This window comes from Beauveria bassiana, assembly GCF_000280675.1.
Source record: "Beauveria bassiana ARSEF 2860 unplaced genomic scaffold BBA_S00019, whole genome shotgun sequence".
NCBI classification, from domain to species: Eukaryota; Fungi; Ascomycota; class Sordariomycetes; order Hypocreales; family Cordycipitaceae; genus Beauveria; species Beauveria bassiana.
In genome coordinates, this window is record NW_007930854.1 from 181,695 (window position 1) to 204,780 (window position 23,086).

Here is a 23,086-nt window from a genome sequence, read left to right on the forward strand (position 1 = left end):
CTTCCGCCTCTTCCCGCAACATTTACGGCTATCCTGTCCCTGTCAATGACGTCTGAAGTATCCGAAGGTACCTGTACTTTGTAGAAAAGCAAATACCAGCGATGGACTTTCCGGGCCAGCCTCCTTCATTATTATTTGCCCCAAGGATCCATCCATGCCTCTCTATTGCGCATTTCTTTCATTGTCAAGACACAGAAGATGAGTATCTGGCGCGAATTGCTGAGTGCCCTGCTGGCTGGGGCACTATTATATGTCGGTGTTACACTCTGGAGATATACCGTCGCATTGATGCTAACACAATGCTCAGGCAGCTTTGAAACCAGTCACGAGGCGAACTGCTAAACTTCCTGGCCCTTGGTACTCGAATTGGACCAGTGCGGTGCTGAAATACAAGTGGCTCACCGGGCAAAGACCTTTATATGTTCATGATTTACACCTGAAATACGGTACGTGAAGAAAGGCTCAGAGTAGCGTTGCCTTTGTATGGGTCACAGTCACCAACTGATTCAACTCATCAGGCCCGGTGGTCCGCATTGCCCCTGATGAAGTGGACGTTACAGATATCGAGGCCGTCAAAGAAATTTACGACAGCCAGGAAACGTTCAAAAAGTCGTCATTCTATAGGAAATTGACAGCAGTCCGCACACCTGTTCTTTTTGCCCTCTCCGATGTTACCACGCACAGGCGACTGCGGCGGCTTATGAGCACGCCTCTTTCAGTATCTTCTCTGAAGACACAATTTCCATTGGTACGATCGCGAGTTGAGCTATACATCAAGAAGGTCAAGGACGAGAAAATATCTAGAGGCGTTGCAGACCTGTTCAAATGGAACATGTTCCTGGCCACTGATGTCGTCGGCGAACTGTCTTTCGGGACATCATTCAATACACTCGAGCTGGGCAAGGTAAGCGAGTACTTGACTATCATCAAGCATCATGTATCGGAGAATGCTGATAATGACGAACATTGCTTGATAGAAAAACGACTATGTGAATCTCATAGAGAGTATCGGGCCGATGGGTGCTCTACGGAGTGCGTTCCCTTTAATGGCGTCACTGGCCTTTACCCTGCCTATTCCAGTCTTCAGATCTGTAGCAGATGCATCGAAGCGAATACGTCACTACGCTCAAGAGTCCCTGAGCCGGTATTACAAGCTCGCATCGTCGGACACGGACGATGTACACCACACCTTGTTCACAAAGCTACGCCGGTCAGAGCAAAATGGAGAAATCTCATTTGAAGAGATCTGTGCCAACGCACAGGGATATATCTTGGCTGGCAGCGACACAACAGCGAGCACCTTGACTTATCTCATTTGGTCCGTCTGCCAGCGACCGGACATCAAAGAGGAGCTGGTCGAGCAGCTCAAGACCCTGCCGCCCGATTTTGACGACGACAGCCTGCGTAACATGCCAATTCTGGGCAACGTGATTGATGAGACGCTCCGACTCTTCCCGGCAGCCCCTTCAGGTCTTCCCCGCGAGACTCCTCCAGAAGGAGCCACCATTGCGGGCTACCGAGTCGACGGAGGCACAGTGCTCTGTGCACAACCTTACAGCATGCATCGAGACCCGGCCGTGTTTCCGAATCCTGAGCACTTTGACCCCCATCGCTGGCAGGAGCCAACAAAGGCCATGCTTGACGCTTTTATGCCATTTGGCAAGGGACCTAGGGGTGAGTGGTGAATGAGCCAGCTGAGCCAGTTGAGCGGAGAGATTTACTAACAAACGTGGCATGCAGTATGTATCGGGATGAATCTAGCGAGGATGGAGCTTCGCGTGGCGACTGCGAAATTCTTTTTGGAGTTTCCCAACGCCATTGTGTCGACTCGCGAGGGATTCTCGAGCAAAGATATGCAGCGAAGGATGTTTTTTGTGTCCAACCCTGCCGGGAGACGCTGCCTTGTCGAGGTGTGAGGCCAACAGAGTGATGGGATGTGATGCAATAGTATTGTGCTATCTATAGTATGCAACTGTTGACACTCTGTTGTAATTATTGACTAGTTGTGATCTTTGGTGAACATGAAAAGTGAAACATACCTCGTACTCTATGTGACTGTTCCCAGAGGAGGTTTGGGAGTTTGCATTGGGGCTTAGCCGAACATTGGGACATCGTGCTAGGGGCATCGGGACTGCGGAAAGACATGTATGATGAGCTCACTGAATTCAATAGCTTGTTTAGCAAATTTGATATTTGAACGTAGAGCAGAAACATTTTGAACGGCGAGCGTTACGCAGCCAGTCTGCTAATTTGGCCACGAGTGAAGACATGCACCACTATTTCCGAGGATACAAAACTGTTTTACAACGTCAAAAATGTCAACAGAACAAGATTCATTATAGCACTAATACACTATAGAAGAGTTTCGTGGTTGAATCCAATAAATTAGGATTCAGACAGTCTTTAGCCGAAGCGCTCACTTGGATGGTGGCGCGAGCGTCGAGGTAACAAACGCAAACAATCTCTCCAGCCAGGATCGCGAGTCGACATCCACCTGCTGGCTCACTCCGCTGATGGGATACTCCTTGGTGTGCTTCCACGGGAAAACGTGCAGATTCTGGGCATTGAGCAAGTTGACGTACTTGGCAAACGCGCTCACCATGGCCAAGAGATCCTCCCGCGCGTCCGCCTTGTTCCTGTTCTGCAGGACAGACTTTTTGATCATGGCCGTGATGGCCTCGTGCGTCGAAAAGAGGTAGTTGGCGCCCGTGTAGCCGACAAACTCGGAGGGCACCGAGGCAAAGACGGTGTAGAGCGCGGCGAGCTGTTCCAGGTCAAAATTGGGCTGCGTGGCTGCGACTTTGAGAATGTTGTTCAAGACGTTGTAGCCCAACGGTCGGATTTCACCATTGATGAATACCATAGTCGCAAAGTATGATCCTTTGGAGCCTGCTAGGGAAGGAGAGAGTCCCTGATGAACTTTGGCGAGATCCTTGGATATTCCTGACCAGGAGGCTTCAGTCTGAGGGTGATGGAGTTAGTACATGAGTCAGACAAAAGGATTGGAGAACCAAAAAAAAAAAGAAGAAAAAAAAAGAAACTTGAACGGAAGCCTCATGGCTGATGCTTACCTCTTGATGAATTGCCGCCACGAGGTCTCGGATCTCTGGCGAAACCCCAGCTCTTTCAAGCGCGAGGGGGATCCGCCCCTTTGGCTTGGGCTGGCTGGCATCCCAAACAATCACCTCAATGACTTGCTTCGTCTCGTTGCAGGCCTTCCAGATGCCCCGGCCCGCGGTGCGCAGCTTGTCCATGTCTTCCGGGACAATGTTGCCGCACGGCGCGGCAGGTAGGTACTCTGTGAGCGGGCCATACTTGACAGCTAGATGCTGAAGTCCCGAGAGAAATACTGTGCCGTCCGGCTCAGTGGTCCGGTCCGGGACTTTAAAATCTGCTTTGGTGTACTGAAGCGGCACAGTTGGCTATTAACATTTGGTCGTTTTTATTTTGGTGGTCTCTTTCTTGGGAAGGGGTTTTTTTTTGGGGGAAGTGTTGTATAACTGTGCCACTTACAATGAGCTTCTCCGTCGGCACCAGGTGGTAAAGGTGGTCTCCAGACACAAGAGCGTGGTTCTGGAGAGAGCGATAGGGTAGATTCTCGTAGAGCAGGTCAACCAAAGCTGGATTAACATCGTGGCGCATCTCAGCCGTCACGGTGATGTTGAGCTGCGGCCAGCAGATGTTTATCCGACGGGTAGATACCATTTTTGCAGAATTGTCAGAATGAAGCCCAAGTATAAAGCAGTGACAAGATAAGAGCAAGGTACAACAGTAAATCGTTTCAAGCCCCATTAGGCTCGCAGCTTCTCAAGTTCTTATACTCAACAAAACTCTAGCTACAGCGGCCTGTTTTCCTATCCTAGCCCGTCTCCGTCAAGTTCCCCACGATGAGCTACTCGTAAGCAGAACTGCAGTATCGACGCTTCCGATCGTCGATTCACAACAAAGTGAACCCCGCCGGCGAAGCAATATTTTCAAGCCCGTATTTTGTTACAAGACATGTTTTAACATGACTTGGGACTACCAACCGAGACAAGAGTTCAATACGACTTGCGCAGTCACCCGGCGATATGTTTGTGAAACTGAGGATCCCTTGGGCTGTGCGGCGGCTCCAAAGAGTATTTCTATCCACATATAACCAGGCTGTAATACATTACGAGTATATAATTGCAGGGATTATTACCATTATTACCTAGATCTTAGTGTATTTATCGGTATTTGTGGAAAGTGACAGTACTTTAATGAACTAGGAGACATCACCAAAATCTAGGTACCTTGAGCAGTGTATACTATCATTGGTTACTATCCCTTGTGAGTGACCGCTTTGGAGCCGCTGCACATGCAAAGGAACAGTTTGCCCGTTGAAGCTAGTGATTGTCGCATTAATGTAGGTTGCAACAGATCAGGACTTGCACACACTTACCGTGCACTCGCACGTGCCTCACTCCCGGCGCGAAAAAGAAAAGAACTAAGAGATGGAAAAAGAAAAGAAGAAAAGAAGAAAAAAAAAGAAAAAAAAAGAAAAAAAAAGGCTAAAACTACTGCTAATCCCTGCAGAACTACGAAAATAGACCGAGCTCCAAATCCGGAAGCCCTGTAAACTGGGCCGCCGATGCATAATACTGACCGCTGGTTCCAGTGTGTCAACAACAGCAAACTAGGATAATTTGAATACATCAGATAAATCTAAGAAGATATTTTAATTAAATTAAGATGGGCAGGTAATTTCTCTCTTTGAAATGATAGGTATTATTGCTAGATGATGGCTTACGCTCAAAGTGAGCCTTCTATCTGGACTTGCTGGATTTTGTCCAGTTTAAGCTGCAATGTTCTTCGTGGTCTTCTTTCATCTCATCATGTCGTAATCATCAACTCGTCATGCATAGAATAAAGGCTGAGCACAACCATGTCATAACCTCTACTGCCGAGTGGTGCTGTTTCATACACTTCAGCGGCAAGAGTTTTAAGCTGCGTGTCTGATATTTGGCTCTACGAGTACAGGTACTTTGTCGAGCACTTTTGCCGTGTGGGCAGTGCTTCATCCCACCTTTTGCCGTGCATTTGTGGCTGCCTATTGCAGTGTTTGTGTGGCCGAGACTTCGGATGAAAGCTCTGATTGTGGGAACATGTCTGACGATTTTGCGATCGGTTTCAGAACCGCAGTGCGACATTTCAATCGTGCTCATGCAACCTATTGACCTAGTTCACACAAAGGTTACAAAACAGACCGCCGGTGCTCAAGCAGATGTGTCAGCAACAGCAGTGTATTTCTCTACGCACGATATGTTATAAAATATAAGATAAATCTTACCAAATTTTTTATATCATTCTCTATATAGCAGATGCTTTCGCTAGGAGACTCACTCTTAATTTTGTCCTTTTTCCCTATCATTAAGAATGAGCCTTACTCCGTGTGCCGGCGATCTGTTTTTGTCACCCTTGGGGTTCAGTAGGACGATCTAGAATGTCCTCGCGGGCCGCCCGATCGACTGCAACAATAGCTCCACATCTTTGAGTCAGTGTACTGGTATAATTCCTTTTCATTTTGATACTACGTCGGATGATCATGGAGCCGATAAGACTCACTTGTACACGTTGTGATGTCGTAGACGTCCAGAAATAGTCTCACGCCTCCTGTGCAACGATCAGTTGTCATCATCGTGACTTGGAAACGACATCTTCCAATTAGAATCACTGCGAGACTATTCATCTTCAGAAGCAAGTAACTCTCTGCCATCATTTCATCTCTTCTGCATATCCACTCAGACCCTTAGCTCTTAGCGTTGATTGCCGAATTACCTCTGTCGCATTGTGGCTCAGCCTACGCTGCCACTTCTTCCCAACGTCAGAACCACCGCCAGCATGGGAATGGCAACTTTTCCACAGGACCCAATACTGGTCCAGCTTCTTATTGCTAGTCAACATGTTGCTGACCCAGAACCCATGATTCACGATGTCATGGGCTTCTCGAAAAGCTATGGGCATCTGCTTGGGGACATACTCGCCACGCGCCAGCGTCTCCTGCTGCAGCTTCCTGAAACAGTGCTGGATCAGAGAGGATTGCTGAAGGAAGTGTCTCCATATATTTTTCTCTTTTACCAAAGCGCTTACGAATTCTTGGTTGGCTTTTTCGCCATACGCGCCCTTGGTGGCGCTGCCATGCCCCTGTGTAAGTCCGTGTCGTCTACTTGGCAAGGAGTGACCATTTTTGAGAGAAGGTAACTAATGAAGCTGATTTAGCCGAGGGTATCCTTCCAGAAGAGGCAAAGTATTTTCAGTCAAAGACGAGAGCATCATGCATCCTTTTTGGCAAGGGCTGTGATGTAAAGGTTGCTGCCATTTGCGCAGCAGTGCTCGAAAGCAATGACTCGCCTCTATTTGCATCGTGCTCCATTTGCACAGATGCCGACGCGCAAGTCGCAGCCAACGTGGCAATTGACGACGCGCAATCTTTAGATCCAAGTGGCCCTGGTATCGTATTTCTCACATCAGGCACCTCGGGTCCCCCAAAGGCAGCAGTACTTCCCAGGCGGAGCCTCGCCGTCAAGTACCTTGTCCCGGCGGGAAGCGCCTCCCTCAACCATCGAGCGGGCCATTGGATTGGTGGCGCTGATACAATGATTGAACCAATCTTGACCGGACATACCTTGCACTGCATCGGCTTCAAAGCGACTCTGGATGAGGTTTTGCAGGCCTATGTCAACAACCGCATCACTCACGCCATGTTTGCCCCTCGCGTACTAGCAAGCCTGAAGGATGCCATTGTCGGACCATCGGGCACCCTCTCAGATGACGTCAAAGCAAAGTATTCTGACTTATTCAGAGGTCTGCCGACAATTTTGTGCGGAGGAAACTTTATTGATCCGGCCGTTGCCAGTTTCTGGGTCGAATTGACAGGTCGACCGCTTCAAAACTTTTACGCAAGCACCGAATGTGGCATCAGAGTGTGTAGCAGTATCTCTGGGCCTGAAGTATGTGTATCCTTCGTTCTTGACGCGATCTCAGGGTTAACATCAGAGTACAGGGTTGTATCGGAGTTCCCGTTGAAGGTGTAGAGATGAAGCTATCTCGTGAGCCGGTGGGCGAAATCAGGCTCAGAAGCGCGACAATGTTTACTCAGTAAGCCATATTACCGAAAATCTCATATCCTGCGGCGACGTTGTATGCGCTTGTCAGTACTAAATGCAGCGAGTTCAGTTACATTGGGGACATGGAGGCGACCCGTGCGGCTTTTGACGCGGACGGCTTCATGAAGACGGGGGACCTTGGGAAGCTTCAGGACGGCCAGTACTACATCCTCGGCCGTGAGAACATTGACTGTACGTCACCGCAATAAGAATCAGACATTATCGCGCCCCAAGCTAAAAACCTTTAGATGTACGTTTCGGGCACTTGGAATTCCCAGCGGCCGAAGTGGAAAGAGCGCTGCTCAATCTTCCGTATATATCAGAGGCTTGTGTCATTGGAGTGCCATTCCGCAATCCTCCGCAGTTATGCGCCGCGATCATTCGGGAGCACCCCGCGCAGGACGGCGGCTCCAGCAGGTCAGCAGCGTCAAGACCAGCAGCGGCCTCCCTGGGGGACGTCCGAAGCGCACTGCAGGACTCCGGAGTACTGCCCCTCTATATGCTTCCTTTTCTGCTGCGGGTGCTCGGCGAAAATGAAGCGCTGCCGCTGACGCAGTCTGGCAAGGTGGCAAAGGGCGCAGCGTTGAAAGCTTTCTTTGGGGGAACCGGACCGCACTCGGCTGACAGCCTGCCAACGGAAGTCGAGGTCTGGAACTCGATTCCTGCAGCAGACAAACTAGGTGTTGCGGAGGGAGAAAAGACTAGGAGAGCCTGGGACTGGGGTGGACTCCAGACGGTATAAATAAAGTACGCTTGCTTGGAAGGATGATATCAGTAGCAAAATGTACTGCCCTTATAGTTAAGACTGAGTTCAGTCTCATGACCGCGTACGTACCTTGCACTGATGACAATGTAATAGCACCAGCGTCTATTCTTATTACAATTATCTGCATGCTTGAAAAGTCCATGTCATGCGTTCCTATTTTGACCCGCCGTCACCCAATTTATTAGCGTAGGACTCGAAGTGCAAACAATCTACCTATGTAAGCGACCATAATCTGCACATCACTGCATGTATTGCTCAATCACGGATGAGCTGACAAGAATATAACAGGAGAGAAAAAAAAGATACCGTTCAATTTTATTTTTTTACCCCCTTCACCCTTCCGCCGCGATATTGGCCATCATGCCCAGCTTCTTTTTCAAACCCCAAAGTTTCAGGCACACGTGACTCCCGCGAACCGTTGCAGGCCCGCCAGCTTCGTCATCGGAGGCGCCCCAGCCTCCAGCGACGACGCTTTCAACTCCAAGACTGTAATTACAGCTCGGCTTGCATCAACACGACAGGCTTCGACCGACGACTCAAAACCGCGGCAATCACGGACCACGTTTAGCAGGAGCAGCAGGAGGTTTCGAATCTTTACACGCCATTCCCACTCGACGATACCTCGACATCTATCGCTACCAGCGACCGGGCATCATGGAGGAGGATCGTCTTTGGAAGTTTACCAAGCCCGAGTGGCTCAACAGCATACGCGCTCGTAATGCCGGCATCTACGTCGCCGGAGGACTGGTATGTTGTTCTCTTTTTCATCCGCCGCCGCTATCGTCCAGCCCGCGGCCCGGCGCATCTGATTAGCCCCGGCGCATCGCTCGCAGTTCCGAGCCAACCAGAAAGAAAAAAAAGAAAGGCACAGTCCAGCTAACCGCCGATCAAAATCCATGTAAACAGTTCTCCCTTGCCTTTTACACCATGCTCGACGCCGCCGTTTGGTCCAAGTCGGCCAACAACGGCTCCGACATTCACGTCAAGTTTGTCGACTGGCTGCCGCTCGTCTTCTCCTCGCTCGGCATGCTCATCATCAACTCGGTCGAGAAGCAGCGCCTGAGCGCCGACTCGTTTAGTTACAGCGGCTCCGGCGTCGCTTGGAAGGCCCGCGTGGTGCTGTTCCTGGGCTTCGCGTCCCTGGCCGGCGGCATGGCGGGCGGCGTGGCCGTGTTTGTGCTCAAGTACATTGTGCCGAGCGTCGGCTTCCCCGCGCTGGGCATGGGCATCGAGACGCTGGCTAGCAATGCCCTGGTAGGCTTTAGGTATGCCGCGGTGCTCCCTCATCTGATATGAATCGGTCACATATTTAGACGGCAGCTAACTGTTGGGCAGCTCCGTCGTGCTCTGGATCACCCAGAATATGGAGGACGAATACTCGTACAACCTCTCGCTTTGAACACCGATATTTAACGGACAAATATGAGCCTGTATGAGATGTGGGCATTCTCAATCGACCATTCAAGGCAAATGAATATTGCTCTGCTGGCAATTGTAAATGAGCTGCAGCTAGCTGTATGTCATAGTGGTGGTTCTGCTTGAATAGTTCTAGCATAGTTCTTTTGACAACATGGAAGCGTTGATTTTGGATACCCGGCGCCATAATATGCTCATCTCTGCCGTTTATCAGTAAATATAGCACTACAGCGATATTGGCACTTCCTCTGACGGTGACCAAGGGTCCTCGCTCGACCCCGACTGCTCGGCCTTGCCCCACCAAGCTGGCCGCCGTCCACCGCCAATATTGTTGTTAGCGCCGGGCGGCCCGTCATACAACATCGACCACCCCTGCTGTTAAGCACATCCATCTTTTTTTTTCAAACGCATATCATAAACAAACATACAGCCTACAGGTTATATCTCGTATTGTATCAAATTCGACAGACATGAACGAACGTAGTCGCACCGTCAGCGGCTCCCAGCACCACCACCACCACCACCACCCGCCACCGCTACAGCGCGCGCGCGCCGGCACAGTAGGCACAGCCTCCGCGGCACCATACCAGTCGACCCAACAAGCACCGGCGGCGCCCGCTGCCTCGCGAGATCGTCTCTTTCGCAGCCATCTGATCAGGCGGCCCACTGGCGGCGGCGGCGGCGGCGGCGGCGCCACCACCAGCGCAACGTCCACCTCGTCCATGGCGGCGGCAGCGACGCACGCCGACGCGGCGCTTCTGGCGGCAGAGGAGCAGCAGCAGCACCAGGCGGAGCGGTGCGAGATTGTGGTGCGCAACCACAACGGGGATATCGATCTCGAGGGCTCGCCGGTGGTGTCGTTGGACGACATTGACGAGATGGCGCTGGAGGCAAGGCATGAGACGGAGCGTAGGTTGTTGCCCTTGTTTGACCTGTTGGTTGAAAAAGAAAAAAAAAAGATCAGGACTGATTTGGAGCATAGAAGAGCGACAGAGACTGGCAGAGGCTGTCAAGCAGCATCGAATCAACCATACTACAGTCCCGGACCAACCCGAAGGTACGAACTCGGTTCCGGTATACGCTTTGCAACTTGACGCTGACACTGTCAAGAACTACTAGAGGCTGTTCGAGCAAGTCTACGCGCCAAGGTCAATGCTTTGGCTGACGACCACTGGATGTTTGACCCGGAAGATCCACCGCGAGGTTGAAAATTCCTTGTATCTTGCCTGCTATTTATATGCACATCACAAGCATGTGGTTGCCTAATCGGGGCTCTACCATGACGCTCGTATTTACTCTATGGTCCAAGGACAAAAGACAGCACAGCAGCTAGTCCAGCGCCTCGGCCGTAGGCGCAGCTAGACCCGGTCTCCTCCTCTGCTGCTGTTGCTGCTGGCCGCCCCCCGCGCCGCCCGCACCACCGCCTCCAAACAGGCCGCTCATCATGTCCATGAGCGGGTTGCTCTGCCGCGGCTTCTGGATCCCAAAGTACATTTCCGCAATCATCTCCAGCGCCTCGCCCCACCCGCCGACCTCGTCAATATGCGCCGCGTACTTGGACACCAGGCCCCGATACACCTCGGGCGCGCCGCGCTGCACCGCCAGCAGCAGCAGGCCTAGAAAGTTGAGCAGGGGCAGGCTCGGAAACACGCGCACATCGGCGCCCGAAGCCGACACGTCCTCTACGCCCAGCGCCGGGTTGTCGGCGCGCAGCGCGCTGGTGAATAGCTGGTAGCAGGTGTTGGCCGCGCGCACGTTGCCGATGAGCAGGTACGGCAGGACGGCGCGCGCGGCGTACATGGGCGCCGTGTGGGCGTCGGATTCCTTGTACCAGGCGTACTCCATCTTGAAGAGTACCTCGGCCGAGTCGCGCGTTCCGAGAATGAGGTGTTTTTCGGCTTCGTATGTTTCGTGCTCGGCGGCGTAGAGGGATCCGGCGACGTGGTGCAGCTCAGGGTCACCGGCGGGGTACTCGCCAAACTTGGAGGACCATCTAGGTGGACGGGTTTTAGCATTCCGAATGTAAAATTATACATGGATCAAAAAAACGAATAGTCTCAAGCAAAAAAAAAAAAAAAAAAACGTACGCCACTATTTCTGTAATGAACTTCTTGCGCGTGGGCTCCTCGCCGTCAAAGAGGCGCAGCGCCGTCAGCAAACGGCCCTTGTTCGTCGCGTCGGGCTTGAGCGCGGCCTGCTTGTAGACGTCGACCAGCATGACGCACAAGTCGCCGCCGCTGCCGCCCTGGCCGGCCTTGAGCAGCGACTGGGCCACGCTCGAGAGAATGTCAATGGCGGCGGGCCAGTTTTGCGTCTTGATGTGGCGCGAGGCGGCGACGCGGGTCTGTTGCTGGGCCTCGTAGTAGTCACCGTCGGCAATCTTTTGCTGCAGCCGAGCCACGATGCGGTCGACCTTGCTCGCCATGGTGTCGTGCTTTCGTCGCGGGGTCTTGTGAGGTGGGATTGTAGTGATGTCAACGGAGCGATTGAGGGAGCTGTCAAGGCTGCCAAAGTGTAGGTATCCACTGGAGCGGTGGGCTCGCATTATTAGGTATGACAGCATGAACGGCTGGTCGGGAGGATGCAGAGTTTGACTCGCTCAACCAAGTGCTTTGGAAATCAAGATTAAAAAAAAATCATCATCATCAAGTTTTCGATCGAACTGACTCTTGTCAGACGGTCGGTGGCCTCCTCTTGGGCCTTGAAAGGTCCTTTGCTCCACGCCAGAGGTTCCGCGTTGCCCCTCATCCGGGCCGCACTCTGGCTGGTGTGAATACCTCGGATGCGTTCTCCAGTAAGGCATTTTGCGAGGCTTTCACTTTCTATTATGATTGCAGTTCCAAGCTAATTACGGCCTGCCACGAAATGGTTCGGGGAATGTTCGAGAATGCGAGCCTCTTGCTCTGCGCCGTTTCGCGCCGCCGTTGTAATAAGTACATTAGGAAAACTGCATCAGCCACGAGGAAAATGGATTATTTGGTAGAAATAAATGGCATCTCAAAAGCTGTGAAACTGATAGTATGGAGCCATGCATGCCGTATCTTTGGACGTAGGGCTGAAGAGCTGATACTGTGCAGAAGTTGACTCGTCGACCCATTTCATGTATATCATATACTGCCGCCGCTTATCGTCACCCTTTCGCTATACTCTTTCCTTAAGTGCCTGAACTTTCTTGCCACAAAGGGCTGAACTTGCGATAAGTGTCATTGCACTTACGATTCCGGTATCAGAAGCTATGCTTGCAATTCACACAGATTTCGATTCTTGACGATGAGTTTCAGCTTTCCGCCGTGAGACAAGAAGCTTGGGCACCACAAGTCATAACTTCTATCGACCTGTCTAGAGATCATCGACAGTTACATCAACGAAAAGACAAAGGGCCCTGCGGGTAGTAGAACATTTAAGCACGATATTCACTCTCAGGCAGAGAACTACAGATTCAGCAGCAGGGATTATATTGCATCTTTGCAAATTAAGAAGCGACTGCATTGCAGCAGATCTGGGCTCGGTGTGAATGAAGTTCTAGAAGGCTCGCAAACAGGAAGCTCAACTATGTCTCTCCTTGACGGCTCCGTCAATGTGTTTATGAGCGCGGCTCTTGTAGAAGTATTGCGTCAAGAAGTTGGCCATTTAGCACAAGCAAGTAAAGCGGTCCTCTGGGAGCTGCTGGAAGGGCTGTAAAAACGCACTGAAGAAACAAGCCAAGTTTTTAGCAGCAAGAGTATCTGACAAAGATATCACCCACACCTTTATGTATGATGCCTTCCAGCACCGCATCTGACTCGAAACACGAAGCCCTTGACCAGTCTGTCACCGCACAAGCAGCGCCACAAGCTTCTAGAATGGGCGACACAGAGATAGGACCACCGTCGAAACCAAGCGATGGATCCACTGATGTCGAATTCGAGAAGGCTAGAAAGATGCATCAGGCGATGCCTCCTTTCGACAACTGTAGCAACAATTGAAATCTTGAATTCGGTCACAGATGACGGACAGTGCCATCAGAGCATACAAAGCGAGAGCAAGAGGCGTAGCCCCCAAAAAATTTTGATGCCACCTTTAAGTTGTATACTCAAGTGATATAGCCGAAGTCAAAAGTTGCATATTCATCTGACAGGTCGACAGTCCTCGGCTCGCCCCGGCGGAGACAGAAAAAGCGCCAAGTGGGGCTAGCAGCTTTCCCTTATAGTTCTGATTAAAATTTCCCGTTGACATCATCCCGCGCGGATAGTGTAGTGGTTAGCATGCGTGCTTCCCAAGCACGCGTCCCGGGTTCGAATCCCGGTTCGCGCAACTTTCCTCTACGCTGCGTACAGATTTCTTTTTTTGCCTTTTGTAACAACGTTCGTGGACACTTCAAAAATCATTTCAAACAATAGAAGTTCCCTTTTTAAGCTGACCAGGCTGTTTAGCAGATTTTTAAAGTGGCAATCTTAGTAATGCTGGTGACGGTACTCGTCCATCGGTCTCCGAGCTTGGGCAAATCACAGGCGCCGTAATCCATGCGTAATCAGAATTTCACCTTTTACACACGTCAAGCTGGTCGCCAAACAATGTCGCAACGGCTCGTGTTGCGGCAATTGACACGCCACACCTGGCAGTCTGTCAATAGGACCTCGTTTACCTCTGCGGCAGCGTGTCGCGGCTTTGCCTCTAAGCGGCCGCCCCTGCCGACAGTGCCTACATGTCCGTCGCCAACATGCGAGTGCGCGGAGATGCCCGCGATGCCGGAAGGGCTCGAAATTGATCACAAGAGCCCAATGAATGGTGTTATCGCGGGCTACGCAGAGCAGGTTCTCATTTGTACCGGCAAAGATGACTGGCCGTCTAAGATTGAAGAGGAGAATGGCGGCGACAATTTGGCAGCGGATTTGAAGGAGCTGTTTGGCCGCGGCGGCACATATACTGATGTTAGTCGATATCTATAACTCGAATGATATTGCTCGGACATTGCACTTGCTAACTTTTGATAGCCATTTCACAACATTGCGCTCATCAACAGCTCATTACCCAGCTCAGTCCCGCCACGCGCAGAGGTACAAAGTACGTCTGTCTATCTTTTGCCCAGTTTCAAGTACGTGCCTTTTCTACCGCGCGTCTCGTTTGACCACGTTCAAGCCCTCGCCAAGGGCTATCTGCTGCCAGAGAAACTGCACTCTGCCCACGACGGCCTCTCACCGGTGCATCGCGACATTCTCACCCGCAACGACGCCTACCAGAGCCTGCTCCACGGCGTCAGGGATGTGACTGACACTCTTGTTCTCATCTGCGGCCATGGTGGACGAGATATGCGCTGCGGTATTTTGGGTCCGTTGCTGCGCGACGAGTTTGAGAAGCAGCTTGAACGGAAGGGTGTCGAGGTTCTGCAGGGACCGGCACAAGTCCAGGCCGACACGGAAGGAAAGCAATTAGAAGGCAAAGCCAGCGTCCCCAAAAATACAGCGAGAGTTGGGCTGATTAGCCACATTGGCGGACACAAATTCGCGGGCAACATCATCATTTATGTGCCCCCGGGGAAGAAACTGGCGGATGGGTCATCGCATCCTTTCGCGGGCCACGGTTTGTGGTACGGCCGAGTTGAGCCAAAGCACGTGGAAGGCATTATAGAGGAGACCATTTTCCAAGGGAAAATTGTGGCAGACATGTTTCGAGGTGGCATCGATCCAGAGCGACGCATCCTGAGGTTATAGGCAACATGGAGCGATTAAATAGATGCATATAGAGAGACAGTGTACTATAGAGAAAGATTTTGTATGAATAGCATCGGCCTTGCTGCCTACTCTGCTTGAGCGGCGCCCATATTTCTTTTGCAAGTTTTCCTTAATTTTCTGCTTATACTTGGCGTTGGACGGGGTTGATCCCTGGCTCACAATGGCTTGACCCTAGCTGCCCTTTACTCTGAATCAGGAAGTGAATACCTTTTTTTAGACCCAAATGATAGAGTTTAAGTTGGTCTCAGGTCTTACTTCAGCGGCAGTGCTACTGTGAATAGTTGCATCTTTTGAGTTGTGTTCGCTGCGCTACATTAACGCCCGTTGATGCAGTCGGTGACTCTGCGTACAAACATTCAAAAAAACGATGGAAAAAACATTGAGGTAGAGTTAATTTATTGACCTCATGTTAACAGCAATCCATTTGGCGCACATGCCGGTTGTTGTATGTTGTAAGTCGATGCTACACGTGACTCCGTGCCAAGAAAACGACCTCATGATCTCATGATCTCATGATCTCAGCCTAAAAAAAAACATGTCCGACAGAAATATGCACGACCTCGCCAATAACCACCCCAGACTATAATAGTGAATAAACTTCGTTCGAGAATGATTCGGCAATAACAATACCAGCTCGGAATACATAGCTCGGCCGGATCGTGATGAATGGTCCACGGAGAGCAATAGGGGCGTGCGCCCGCAGGCTCACCGGACCTCCTACCTTGCAGTCCCTGCCCTATTCATCATCTTCTACCGCATCATGCACGCGACAATTGTCGACTCGACGGCCCTTCAAAGGGCCGAGTAGACATCAGGGACTTGGAAAGAGGCCTCTGCTAGCTCGCACTCTCAATCCTGCCGTGGTCGCCATACTACTCATCGGTGGCAGCGCCGTATACTATCTCACCTCGCCCTCGTCGCGAGAAAAGGTCCTCAACCAAGACACCTTTGTCCCTTATACAATCACCTCGCGAGAGGCCATCTCGGCGACATCCTTCATCTTTACCGTTGCGCCGCAGCACCCAAACCCGAGCCCGAGCTTCTTGACCGCCGCCGCCGACCCATCCAAGCCCGCAGCATGGCGCTACCCGCTCTGGTCCGTGGAATTCAAGCAGCCAGAGGTGCAAATCGCGCGAAACTACACGCCCCTCCCGCCTCTGCAAGGCGAGCGCCTAGAAGATGGCAAGCTGCGCTTTTACGTGCGTTCGATTCCCGGCGGCGAAATGTCCACGTACTTGGGCCGTCTGGGCGTCGGGCGCCAAGTCTGGCTGAGAGGGACGCATCCGGGATTTGACGTGGCCACTCGGCTCGGCTCGCAGAAAAACGTCGTGTTTCTCGCTGGCGGCACGGGGGTGGCTCCAGCCATGCAGGTGGCCAGGGCAGTACTGGACAGCCGCGAGGATGCAAACTTTACGCTGCTCTGGGCCATCAGGAGTCGGGAAGAACTTCAGCAAGCGCCTGATGCCCCTGATAAACGGCCCGTCTCATCATCTTGGTGGAACTGGTTTCGGGGCACTCCTCGGCCGCAGCCGACTCAAGTCGGCCATCCCATTACGGGCGCAAGCCCGCTTGGCCGACAACTGGACGAGATGAAGGCACGCTACGGGGACCGACTGCGCATTCACGTTGGCGTTGATGACGAGAGCAGTCAATTTCGCGAATCTCACATTGCAGATGTTATACAAAGCTCAGCTGCAGCACCGACGCTTCCCAGCGCGCCAGACTGCCAGCCGCACAATCAAAAGTTCCACGCGCCGGCCTCGGAGTTTGAGCCGAATGGGGCACGCCCGTGCACGTGCGAAACAGGCAGTCGAGGTAAGAACCTGCTCATGGTCTCGGGCCCGCAAGGGTTCATATCGCATTATGCAGGGCCCAAGGTGTGGCTAGGTGGCGTGGAAACACAGGGTGCTGTCGGCGGTGTAGCTGCGGAACTGCGTAGGAGGCACTCGGGCTTTGCTGCTGACTGGCTTGTATTGAAGTTGTAGAAGAAGGACGGGTGTAGATATATTGTGTAAGCTGGTGTAGAAAATTAGTCACGTACTAGTCATGGACCATTCGCGGGAGTCATTACTTACATGTTCCAAGCAGACACTGTGACTACTAATCCTTGGTCCTGCATCGAATCGAGACGCGCTTGGTAGCAGGTGTCACTTATCCACCATGATTCGGCTACTGAAGAATAGAAGTCCGTCAATTGGATAGGTCTAAGAAGGCGTGGAATGTTGAAGCAAACATGGCTTATTGGACTATGTGACAGTCAGCATTGAATCCTACAAGGTTAGTATTTGACAATAGAGGTAGGACAACTGCTGACATTGGAACTTATTGCAACGGCGCTGTGACAGGTACGCACCTCAAAACAGGGACTAATCAAGGTGAATTTGGAATGGTATAAACTACTTTAAAGTCTTTCGAGACAATAAACCGATACTAGGCGTGAAGCAGCCCAACCCAGACAGATCTAGCCAAGCGAAGTGGCTTTGTTGGGCGGCGCCACTGCGGCGCCACCGGCCCCAATGTCCGGGGATGGCTTGATTATATTATACAAAAGTTGCAGTCGGAACTCGCCGACGGTGAGTGCCGCCGGCCTTCGATACATAATATTCTGGTGAAAAAGCGGAATCGAACCGCGTTGAAATCACTGCAACTAAAGTAATATTCCCCGCGAACTGGGCATTCCGCTGTGAATGATGGACCTCTCTAGTCTAAATACTTTGTCCGCAACTTGACACCGAAAAGCAATCAAAAACTAGTTGTTGCATTCGGTATCCGATTCAGCCTTGCGGGTCATGGCTTGATACCCGTTTTGGTTTGCCAGCCCGCCAAGAGCGCGCGCGCCCATATCAATGCTGTGTAGATGGAGTGAGCCAGAGTAGAAAGGGTCGCGCTGAGGAAGAACCAAGGGAACGAACGGTCCGACGGCTATGCAGGCTAGACCCGAAATGCACGTTCTGCGAGTGCTCTGCAACAAGGGACATCGACATCACCGTCTAGGTCGCAACAGCAGCGTTCAATGGTCTATTTCAGGTCATGGGCCTAGTTTTACTGGGCGAATTCGCAACGAGGCCGAAAAGGGTCAAGGTCAAGGTCCGCCTGTCAGCATAATGGTACCCTATTGCCTTTTAGCTTGCAGGGAAACGGAAACCGCAGCATCACCGAGCGGGATCTAAGTCAAGCTGCCGAAAAAAAGAGATCTCCTCAGGGTTACTCGATTCCGCGTCCCTCCGCCTCGACGCCCTCGATGCATCTTCAAAGGTGCGAGGGGCTTGTTGACACCCCTCTCCCATCCTCGATCAGGTTGTCCCCAAGTCATGAGTCGGCTAGTTCCAAGCGGGAATGAGATGATCATAGCTGCATAAGAGGCCAAGTCGGAATGGGGTAGATGCGTCGGAGAAACTGCTAATAAGACGGAGAATTATGCAGTTCCTGCCATTTTTGTCATGTAGTCTTTCTACGCTTTTTGGTGATGGGATGTCAGAAGGTAATATCAACTGTTAGGTCACCGAACCCGGCGGCCACGTTTCCGCAATATACACTTAATGGCATGATGCTATCCCAATTAGCTCGGTGATCAATACATTCACGGTCCACCACCGAGTTGACCAATCGCTTAACTTCATTCTCGATGCAATGCTACCTTGGTCTGACAACGACAGAGCGGTCCGGGTGCGCACAATCGTATAGTCTCTACGGTTGGGCGGAATGGGACAGATAATTTCCCCTTTCGACATGTAAAACTCGGCGAAACTATGAGACTGGCGACCATCTTGCTCGAAACCGACCCCGTCAGGATTTAGATTCGCAGATTATATAAGAGCTGTGTAAGTCCAGTCTCGTAGGACCTTTCTCGAATAGAATCACAGAGTAGTTTGATCAAGGACCAATCTCATCATGCTGTCCAAGCCTGTCCTCCCTGTTCTCGGTGCCCTCATCGGCACTGTAGTCGCCAATCCTATCCAGCGCGCCGTCGCCGAGGCTGCTGCCGATACGCCCCAGGTCGTCTTTTCCCCTGCGGCGCCCAATGCCGGCAACGGCAACAAGATTGTCACTGACCATGACGACCTAACTCTCCTCCAACAAGACAACTTTTACTGGACTCACGAGGGTGAGGGTAAGTTTTTTTCAACACCAAAAACAAAACCCCGTCTCAACAAAAAAAAAACTGTTCCAGACGCTGACAAAAGATTTTTGGACTCAAGGGCTTCTCGCCAACATGACCGTCACTGCCAAGCCCGCCTACCGTCTGCTCAACGAGCACAACTTTGCAGACCTGGTCCGCTCTGTTGACTGCTCCAACGCCGAGCACATTATCAAAATTGAGTTTGACAGCGCCTCTACCGTCGCCAAAGCCAAACAGGCTTGGAGCTGGGTCAGCGAGAGCGACGCCAACACGCTCATCTATGTCGTCGACGCCCCCGGCTGCGGCGGCGAGTACGGCCGCCAGCCCTACCACGTCGGCGCCGTGACCTACGACGACGGCGCTGATGCTGATGCTGCCGTCGTCAGTCTGGCTGTCCAGGCCGCTGGCCAGTGGAGCGACTTCATCGAGGATGCCACTGTCCACATTGGCGGCGACGTCGAGGCGCAGAAGCTCAACCGCCGCGCGAGCTACTCCAAAAAGGCCAAGATAAGCCTCGAGCGCGTCTTCAACAAGCACTTTTACGACGCGACTATTGGCCCTGCTCATCTTTCCGTCGACTGCTCCGACTGCGGCACCCACGGCAGCCTCGAGACAGACATTACCGTCTCCACCAAGCACGGCTTCAGTGCCTCTGCCGTCACCGCTGATAATGTCAGCGTGCGTCTGGCTGTGGCCGTGACCGCTTCTGCTGCCATTAGCACCTCTCACCTGTCCCAGAGCATCGAGATTGTCAAGTTCCCCCTCGCGGTGTTCAAGGTGGCCGACATTGTCAAAATCACCCCCGAAATCACCCTCGACATTGTCATTGCCGTCTCTGACATCACGGGCAGCATCACCAGCGTCGTCGGCGCCGAGCTCGACTTTGCCAACGGCCAGTCCATTGCCATTGGCAAGGGCTCCACGGGCCTCGATGCCCAGTTCAAGCGCATCGGACCTACCTTTTCCGGCAAGGTCGACGCCACCGCCCGCATCAACCCTCTTCTCACGCTGGACCTCTCCGGCAAGATTCTCGGCAAGCACGTCACCGGTGGTCTGGGTCTTGCTGCCCCTTACCTTGCCTTTGCCGTCGGCGCTGATGTCCACGAGCCCAGCGCCTGCTCCAACACCAACTCTGTCCATTTCTCCCTGGATGTCGGTGTTGAGCTCGCTTCGTTCTACGGCTTTGGCAAGCCTGGCGATGAACCCCACAAGAAGGTCATCTACCAGAAAGATCACCCTCTTCTGAAGGAGTGTATCGCTCTGTAAGGGAACTGTGATGAAGTGATGTGGAAAGAAATTATGGATCTACTGCCATATCTTGCAAAGTGAATAGTTTCTGATGTAGTGATGAGCATGAACAAGTATATATGAGTTTCAGAAAATCGTATCCCCAAGTTGATTCATGCAGATTCTCACAATAGGACAATCGAGCCGATGCTAAACTTTGCCCTGTAGTAAAAGAAGAATAGAATGGAGAAAGCTGCCGACTTCTATTCCGTACTCGTTTTTTTTTCGTGATTAGCGACTGGTCGAATTGTTGAACTGCCCTACCATCGCATGCACGACAGAAGCTACCTCTTGCGGTCGGGACAGGAATGGGCTGTGGCTTGAGCCTCGAAGCTCACGGACTATCCAATTGTCTCGACCACCAGCACCGTCAACAAAGGCCATCTGGTTCTCAAAGGAGACGAGATTGTCATCCGTGCAAGCAATGTACCCCAGCTTGCCAGCGTAGTGGTCCCCATCCTCTTGCCACGCCTGCGGCGGCACAATGCCCATGTTGGCCGCCATGCTCTGCGGGCGAAGCTGAGGAATGGCCCAGTCGGCGCGGCCTTGTGAAACATCAGGCGGGAAAAACATGCTTTGCGGGTCCTTTGGGACAAACAAGCCATCCGATGGTGAGTCCAAAACGACATAGGGTAGCCCATTCATCCGTCTAATCTCCGCGCCCTGATCCATGCCCCCGGGGAAGAGGAATGCACAGAGAGCAACCAAGCCCAGCACGCCTCCTGCGAGCTGCTTGCCCGCTCGCTCTCGCTCAGAGAGCCCAATCATCGCAGCGCAGCCGATGGGGCCTGCGTACGAGTGCCCTACGACGACCACGCGCTTGCCCACCGACAAGAGTGCCTCTAAAAGACCGCGGACCGCGTTGGCGTCGTCATATTGCGTCTTGCCAGCAATACCCTGAGCGGATGGCAGATGAATCGTTTCTACTTGGTAGCCGAATTTTTGCAGCTCGGGGATTTGATGCTTCCAGCACCAAGGCCCGTGCCAGGCGCCATGGATCAGAACAACAGTAACAGGTTCGCTCGGGGACATGTGTGTGAAGATGGGATTATACAAAAGAGTTGGGAAATCTGCTAGCAGACCTGCTGCGGGCTTATATGTAGATTGGGCATTTCCCTAATGAGGGGATGCACGTGCACAGCAAAATGCCAAGACTCGGATGTATTTTTCAAGCTTATTATTCGGAGCTTGAGGCAGCGTAGCATTCTGCAATGTAGAGCCCTTTGCAACTGTGTTCATCATTTACATTAGAACTGGTAAACAACGTTGTCAGGGCTAATTTGTTCTAGGACCTGGCAAGAAGCTAGTTAAGCGAGACCCTCGTTGCTTGATTCGAACTTTTGATAATGGCCAAGTTCATGCGGTGCGACGACGATGGATTCTAAGCCGAAAATCTTGTACATGGCAAATAAGCAAACCAATGCTCATTATATTGACGTGCGCCGAGTGGGCGCATATGCTGCTCAGTTGTACCATGAAGAAGGATAATAGTTGACCATTCGATTTGTGCCGCACTCTACCAATGAACAGTCGACAATGTTGATACAAGCGCTTCGTATAACTCGATGTACATTTCGCCCTGCTACTGTCTCAAGGAGAAGCTATATCTCTCCCCACGGCCCAGGTACACTACGCGGTCCTGCAAACCCGCTTCGTCCACTTCCCTTTTAAACTCGGCAAGAGGAGAAAGAAAGACGTCGTAGTCGTCATAGTGAATCGGTATAGTAGTCTTGGGGTCCATCAGCTGCATCAAGCGCCGTCCCTGTTCCCCATCCATGGTGACCATGAGCAACGGCAGCGCTGGGCCCGGAATCGTGGTCCCGCCGAGGTGCACGAGCATCAGATCAAGCTGCTTATCCTCGAGCCACGCCGGAATCCTTTCGAGGTCATCCACCAGCAGCGTGTCCCCCGAAATGTAGATTCTGTAACCGACTTGCAGCTCGTCGCTATCCCCGGCGCCGCCTAAGTGCCCAAGCTCCAGCAGCCAGCCATTCGTCGGCGGCACGGCCTGCAAAAAGTCGTTTGCGGCGGATATAATGCCCGGCGGCACGTGCTTTCCCGGCATACCGGTGACTTTGACACCCCGCTGCTCGTCTATGCGTAGCATGGCGCTCTCAAAGGCGTCCAGGCCGGTAACCTGCTCAAATGGTTCATCCTGCTGCTCCTTTGCGGCGAGATGCTGCTGCGCGTGCGGCGTCGTCACAATCGGAAACGCGCGGTTCAGCGACTTTTCGACATGCCGGTCGAAATGGTCCTCGTGGTAGTGCGAGAGGAGGATGCAGTCGAAAGCGGGCAGCTTGTCGAGCTGAGTCGCCGGCTCGGTGCGGCGCGTCGCGGTGACGCCGGGGCCGAGATGGACGTGGTCGCCGGCGTGTAGGAAATTCGGATCAGTCAGGATGCGGAAGCCCTTCCAATCAATGATTGTAGTGGCGGTTCCGATGAAGAGCACGGAACAGTCATCTTTGGTGTTGGAGGGCTGGAGTGTGGCGGAGCTGCGATCTTCTAGTTTCTCGTGGTCACTCCGTAAAAGAGGAACGCGTTTGCTCTCTTCCAACGCAAGGTGTTTGATGGTCATTTTCTCTTTTTTTTACTGTTTTGAAAAAAAAAGCAAAAAAAAAAAAAAAAAAAAGAGGAGAGAGAGAGAGAGAGAGAATGCGAA

At 52.1% G+C, this 23,086-nt stretch overlaps 11 protein-coding genes across 11 annotated transcripts; 7 read left to right on the top strand and 4 right to left on the bottom strand.

Moving 5' to 3' along the window:
- Positions 1–198: 198 nt before the first annotated feature.
- BBA_06473 (Cytochrome P450 CYP684A2) lies at positions 199–1,916 on the top strand (the record flags this gene model as incomplete). The annotated part of the gene is made up of 5 exons (XM_008601570.1): positions 199–252; positions 308–446; positions 519–904; positions 978–1,674; positions 1,741–1,916. The coding sequence occupies 5 exons, from the start codon at positions 199–201 to the stop codon at positions 1,914–1,916; spliced, it is 1,452 nt and encodes a 483-aa protein (XP_008599792.1).
- Positions 1,917–2,416: 500 nt separating this feature from the next.
- Positions 2,417–3,705, bottom strand: BBA_06474 (cucumopine synthase; the record flags this gene model as incomplete). The annotated part of the gene is made up of 3 exons (XM_008601571.1): positions 2,417–2,962; positions 3,072–3,404; positions 3,514–3,705. 3 exons carry the CDS (start codon positions 3,703–3,705, stop codon positions 2,417–2,419), a joined length of 1,071 nt encoding a protein of 356 aa, XP_008599793.1.
- Positions 3,706–5,862: 2,157 nt separating this feature from the next.
- Positions 5,863–7,869, top strand: BBA_06475 (adenylate-forming enzyme AfeA; the record flags this gene model as incomplete). Its single annotated transcript, XM_008601572.1, has 5 exons — positions 5,863–6,169; positions 6,241–6,971; positions 7,025–7,119; positions 7,198–7,319; positions 7,376–7,869. 5 exons carry the CDS (start codon positions 5,863–5,865, stop codon positions 7,867–7,869), a joined length of 1,749 nt encoding a protein of 582 aa, XP_008599794.1.
- Positions 7,870–8,547: 678 nt separating this feature from the next.
- BBA_06476 (vacuolar protein sorting-associated protein) lies at positions 8,548–9,292 on the top strand (the record flags this gene model as incomplete). The annotated part of the gene is made up of 3 exons (XM_008601573.1): positions 8,548–8,640; positions 8,800–9,158; positions 9,229–9,292. The coding sequence occupies 3 exons, from the start codon at positions 8,548–8,550 to the stop codon at positions 9,290–9,292; spliced, it is 516 nt and encodes a 171-aa protein (XP_008599795.1).
- Positions 9,293–9,779: 487 nt separating this feature from the next.
- BBA_06477 (uncharacterized protein) lies at positions 9,780–10,517 on the top strand (the record flags this gene model as incomplete). Its single annotated transcript, XM_008601574.1, has 3 exons — positions 9,780–10,218; positions 10,292–10,366; positions 10,420–10,517. The coding sequence occupies 3 exons, from the start codon at positions 9,780–9,782 to the stop codon at positions 10,515–10,517; spliced, it is 612 nt and encodes a 203-aa protein (XP_008599796.1).
- A 121-nt stretch (positions 10,518–10,638) lies between these two features.
- BBA_06478 (DUF410 domain-containing protein) lies at positions 10,639–11,734 on the bottom strand (the record flags this gene model as incomplete). The annotated part of the gene is made up of 2 exons (XM_008601575.1): positions 10,639–11,302; positions 11,397–11,734. The coding sequence occupies 2 exons, from the start codon at positions 11,732–11,734 to the stop codon at positions 10,639–10,641; spliced, it is 1,002 nt and encodes a 333-aa protein (XP_008599797.1).
- Positions 11,735–13,862: 2,128 nt separating this feature from the next.
- Positions 13,863–14,999, top strand: BBA_06479 (FMI1 protein; the record flags this gene model as incomplete). The annotated part of the gene is made up of 2 exons (XM_008601576.1): positions 13,863–14,219; positions 14,283–14,999. The coding sequence occupies 2 exons, from the start codon at positions 13,863–13,865 to the stop codon at positions 14,997–14,999; spliced, it is 1,074 nt and encodes a 357-aa protein (XP_008599798.1).
- Positions 15,000–15,682: 683 nt separating this feature from the next.
- BBA_06480 (oxidoreductase FAD-binding domain-containing protein) lies at positions 15,683–17,005 on the top strand (the record flags this gene model as incomplete). The annotated part of the gene is made up of 1 exon (XM_008601577.1): positions 15,683–17,005. The coding sequence occupies one exon, from the start codon at positions 15,683–15,685 to the stop codon at positions 17,003–17,005; it is 1,323 nt and encodes a 440-aa protein (XP_008599799.1).
- Positions 17,006–18,911: 1,906 nt separating this feature from the next.
- Positions 18,912–20,406, top strand: BBA_06481 (uncharacterized protein; the record flags this gene model as incomplete). Its single annotated transcript, XM_008601578.1, has 2 exons — positions 18,912–19,131; positions 19,220–20,406. 2 exons carry the CDS (start codon positions 18,912–18,914, stop codon positions 20,404–20,406), a joined length of 1,407 nt encoding a protein of 468 aa, XP_008599800.1.
- Positions 20,407–20,658: 252 nt separating this feature from the next.
- Positions 20,659–21,459, bottom strand: BBA_06482 (alpha/beta hydrolase superfamily protein; the record flags this gene model as incomplete). Its single annotated transcript, XM_008601579.1, has 1 exon — positions 20,659–21,459. One exon carries the CDS (start codon positions 21,457–21,459, stop codon positions 20,659–20,661), a length of 801 nt encoding a protein of 266 aa, XP_008599801.1.
- Positions 21,460–22,009: 550 nt separating this feature from the next.
- On the bottom strand, positions 22,010–23,002 carry BBA_06483 (Lactamase B; the record flags this gene model as incomplete). The annotated part of the gene is made up of 1 exon (XM_008601580.1): positions 22,010–23,002. One exon carries the CDS (start codon positions 23,000–23,002, stop codon positions 22,010–22,012), a length of 993 nt encoding a protein of 330 aa, XP_008599802.1.
- Positions 23,003–23,086: the final 84 nt, after the last annotated feature.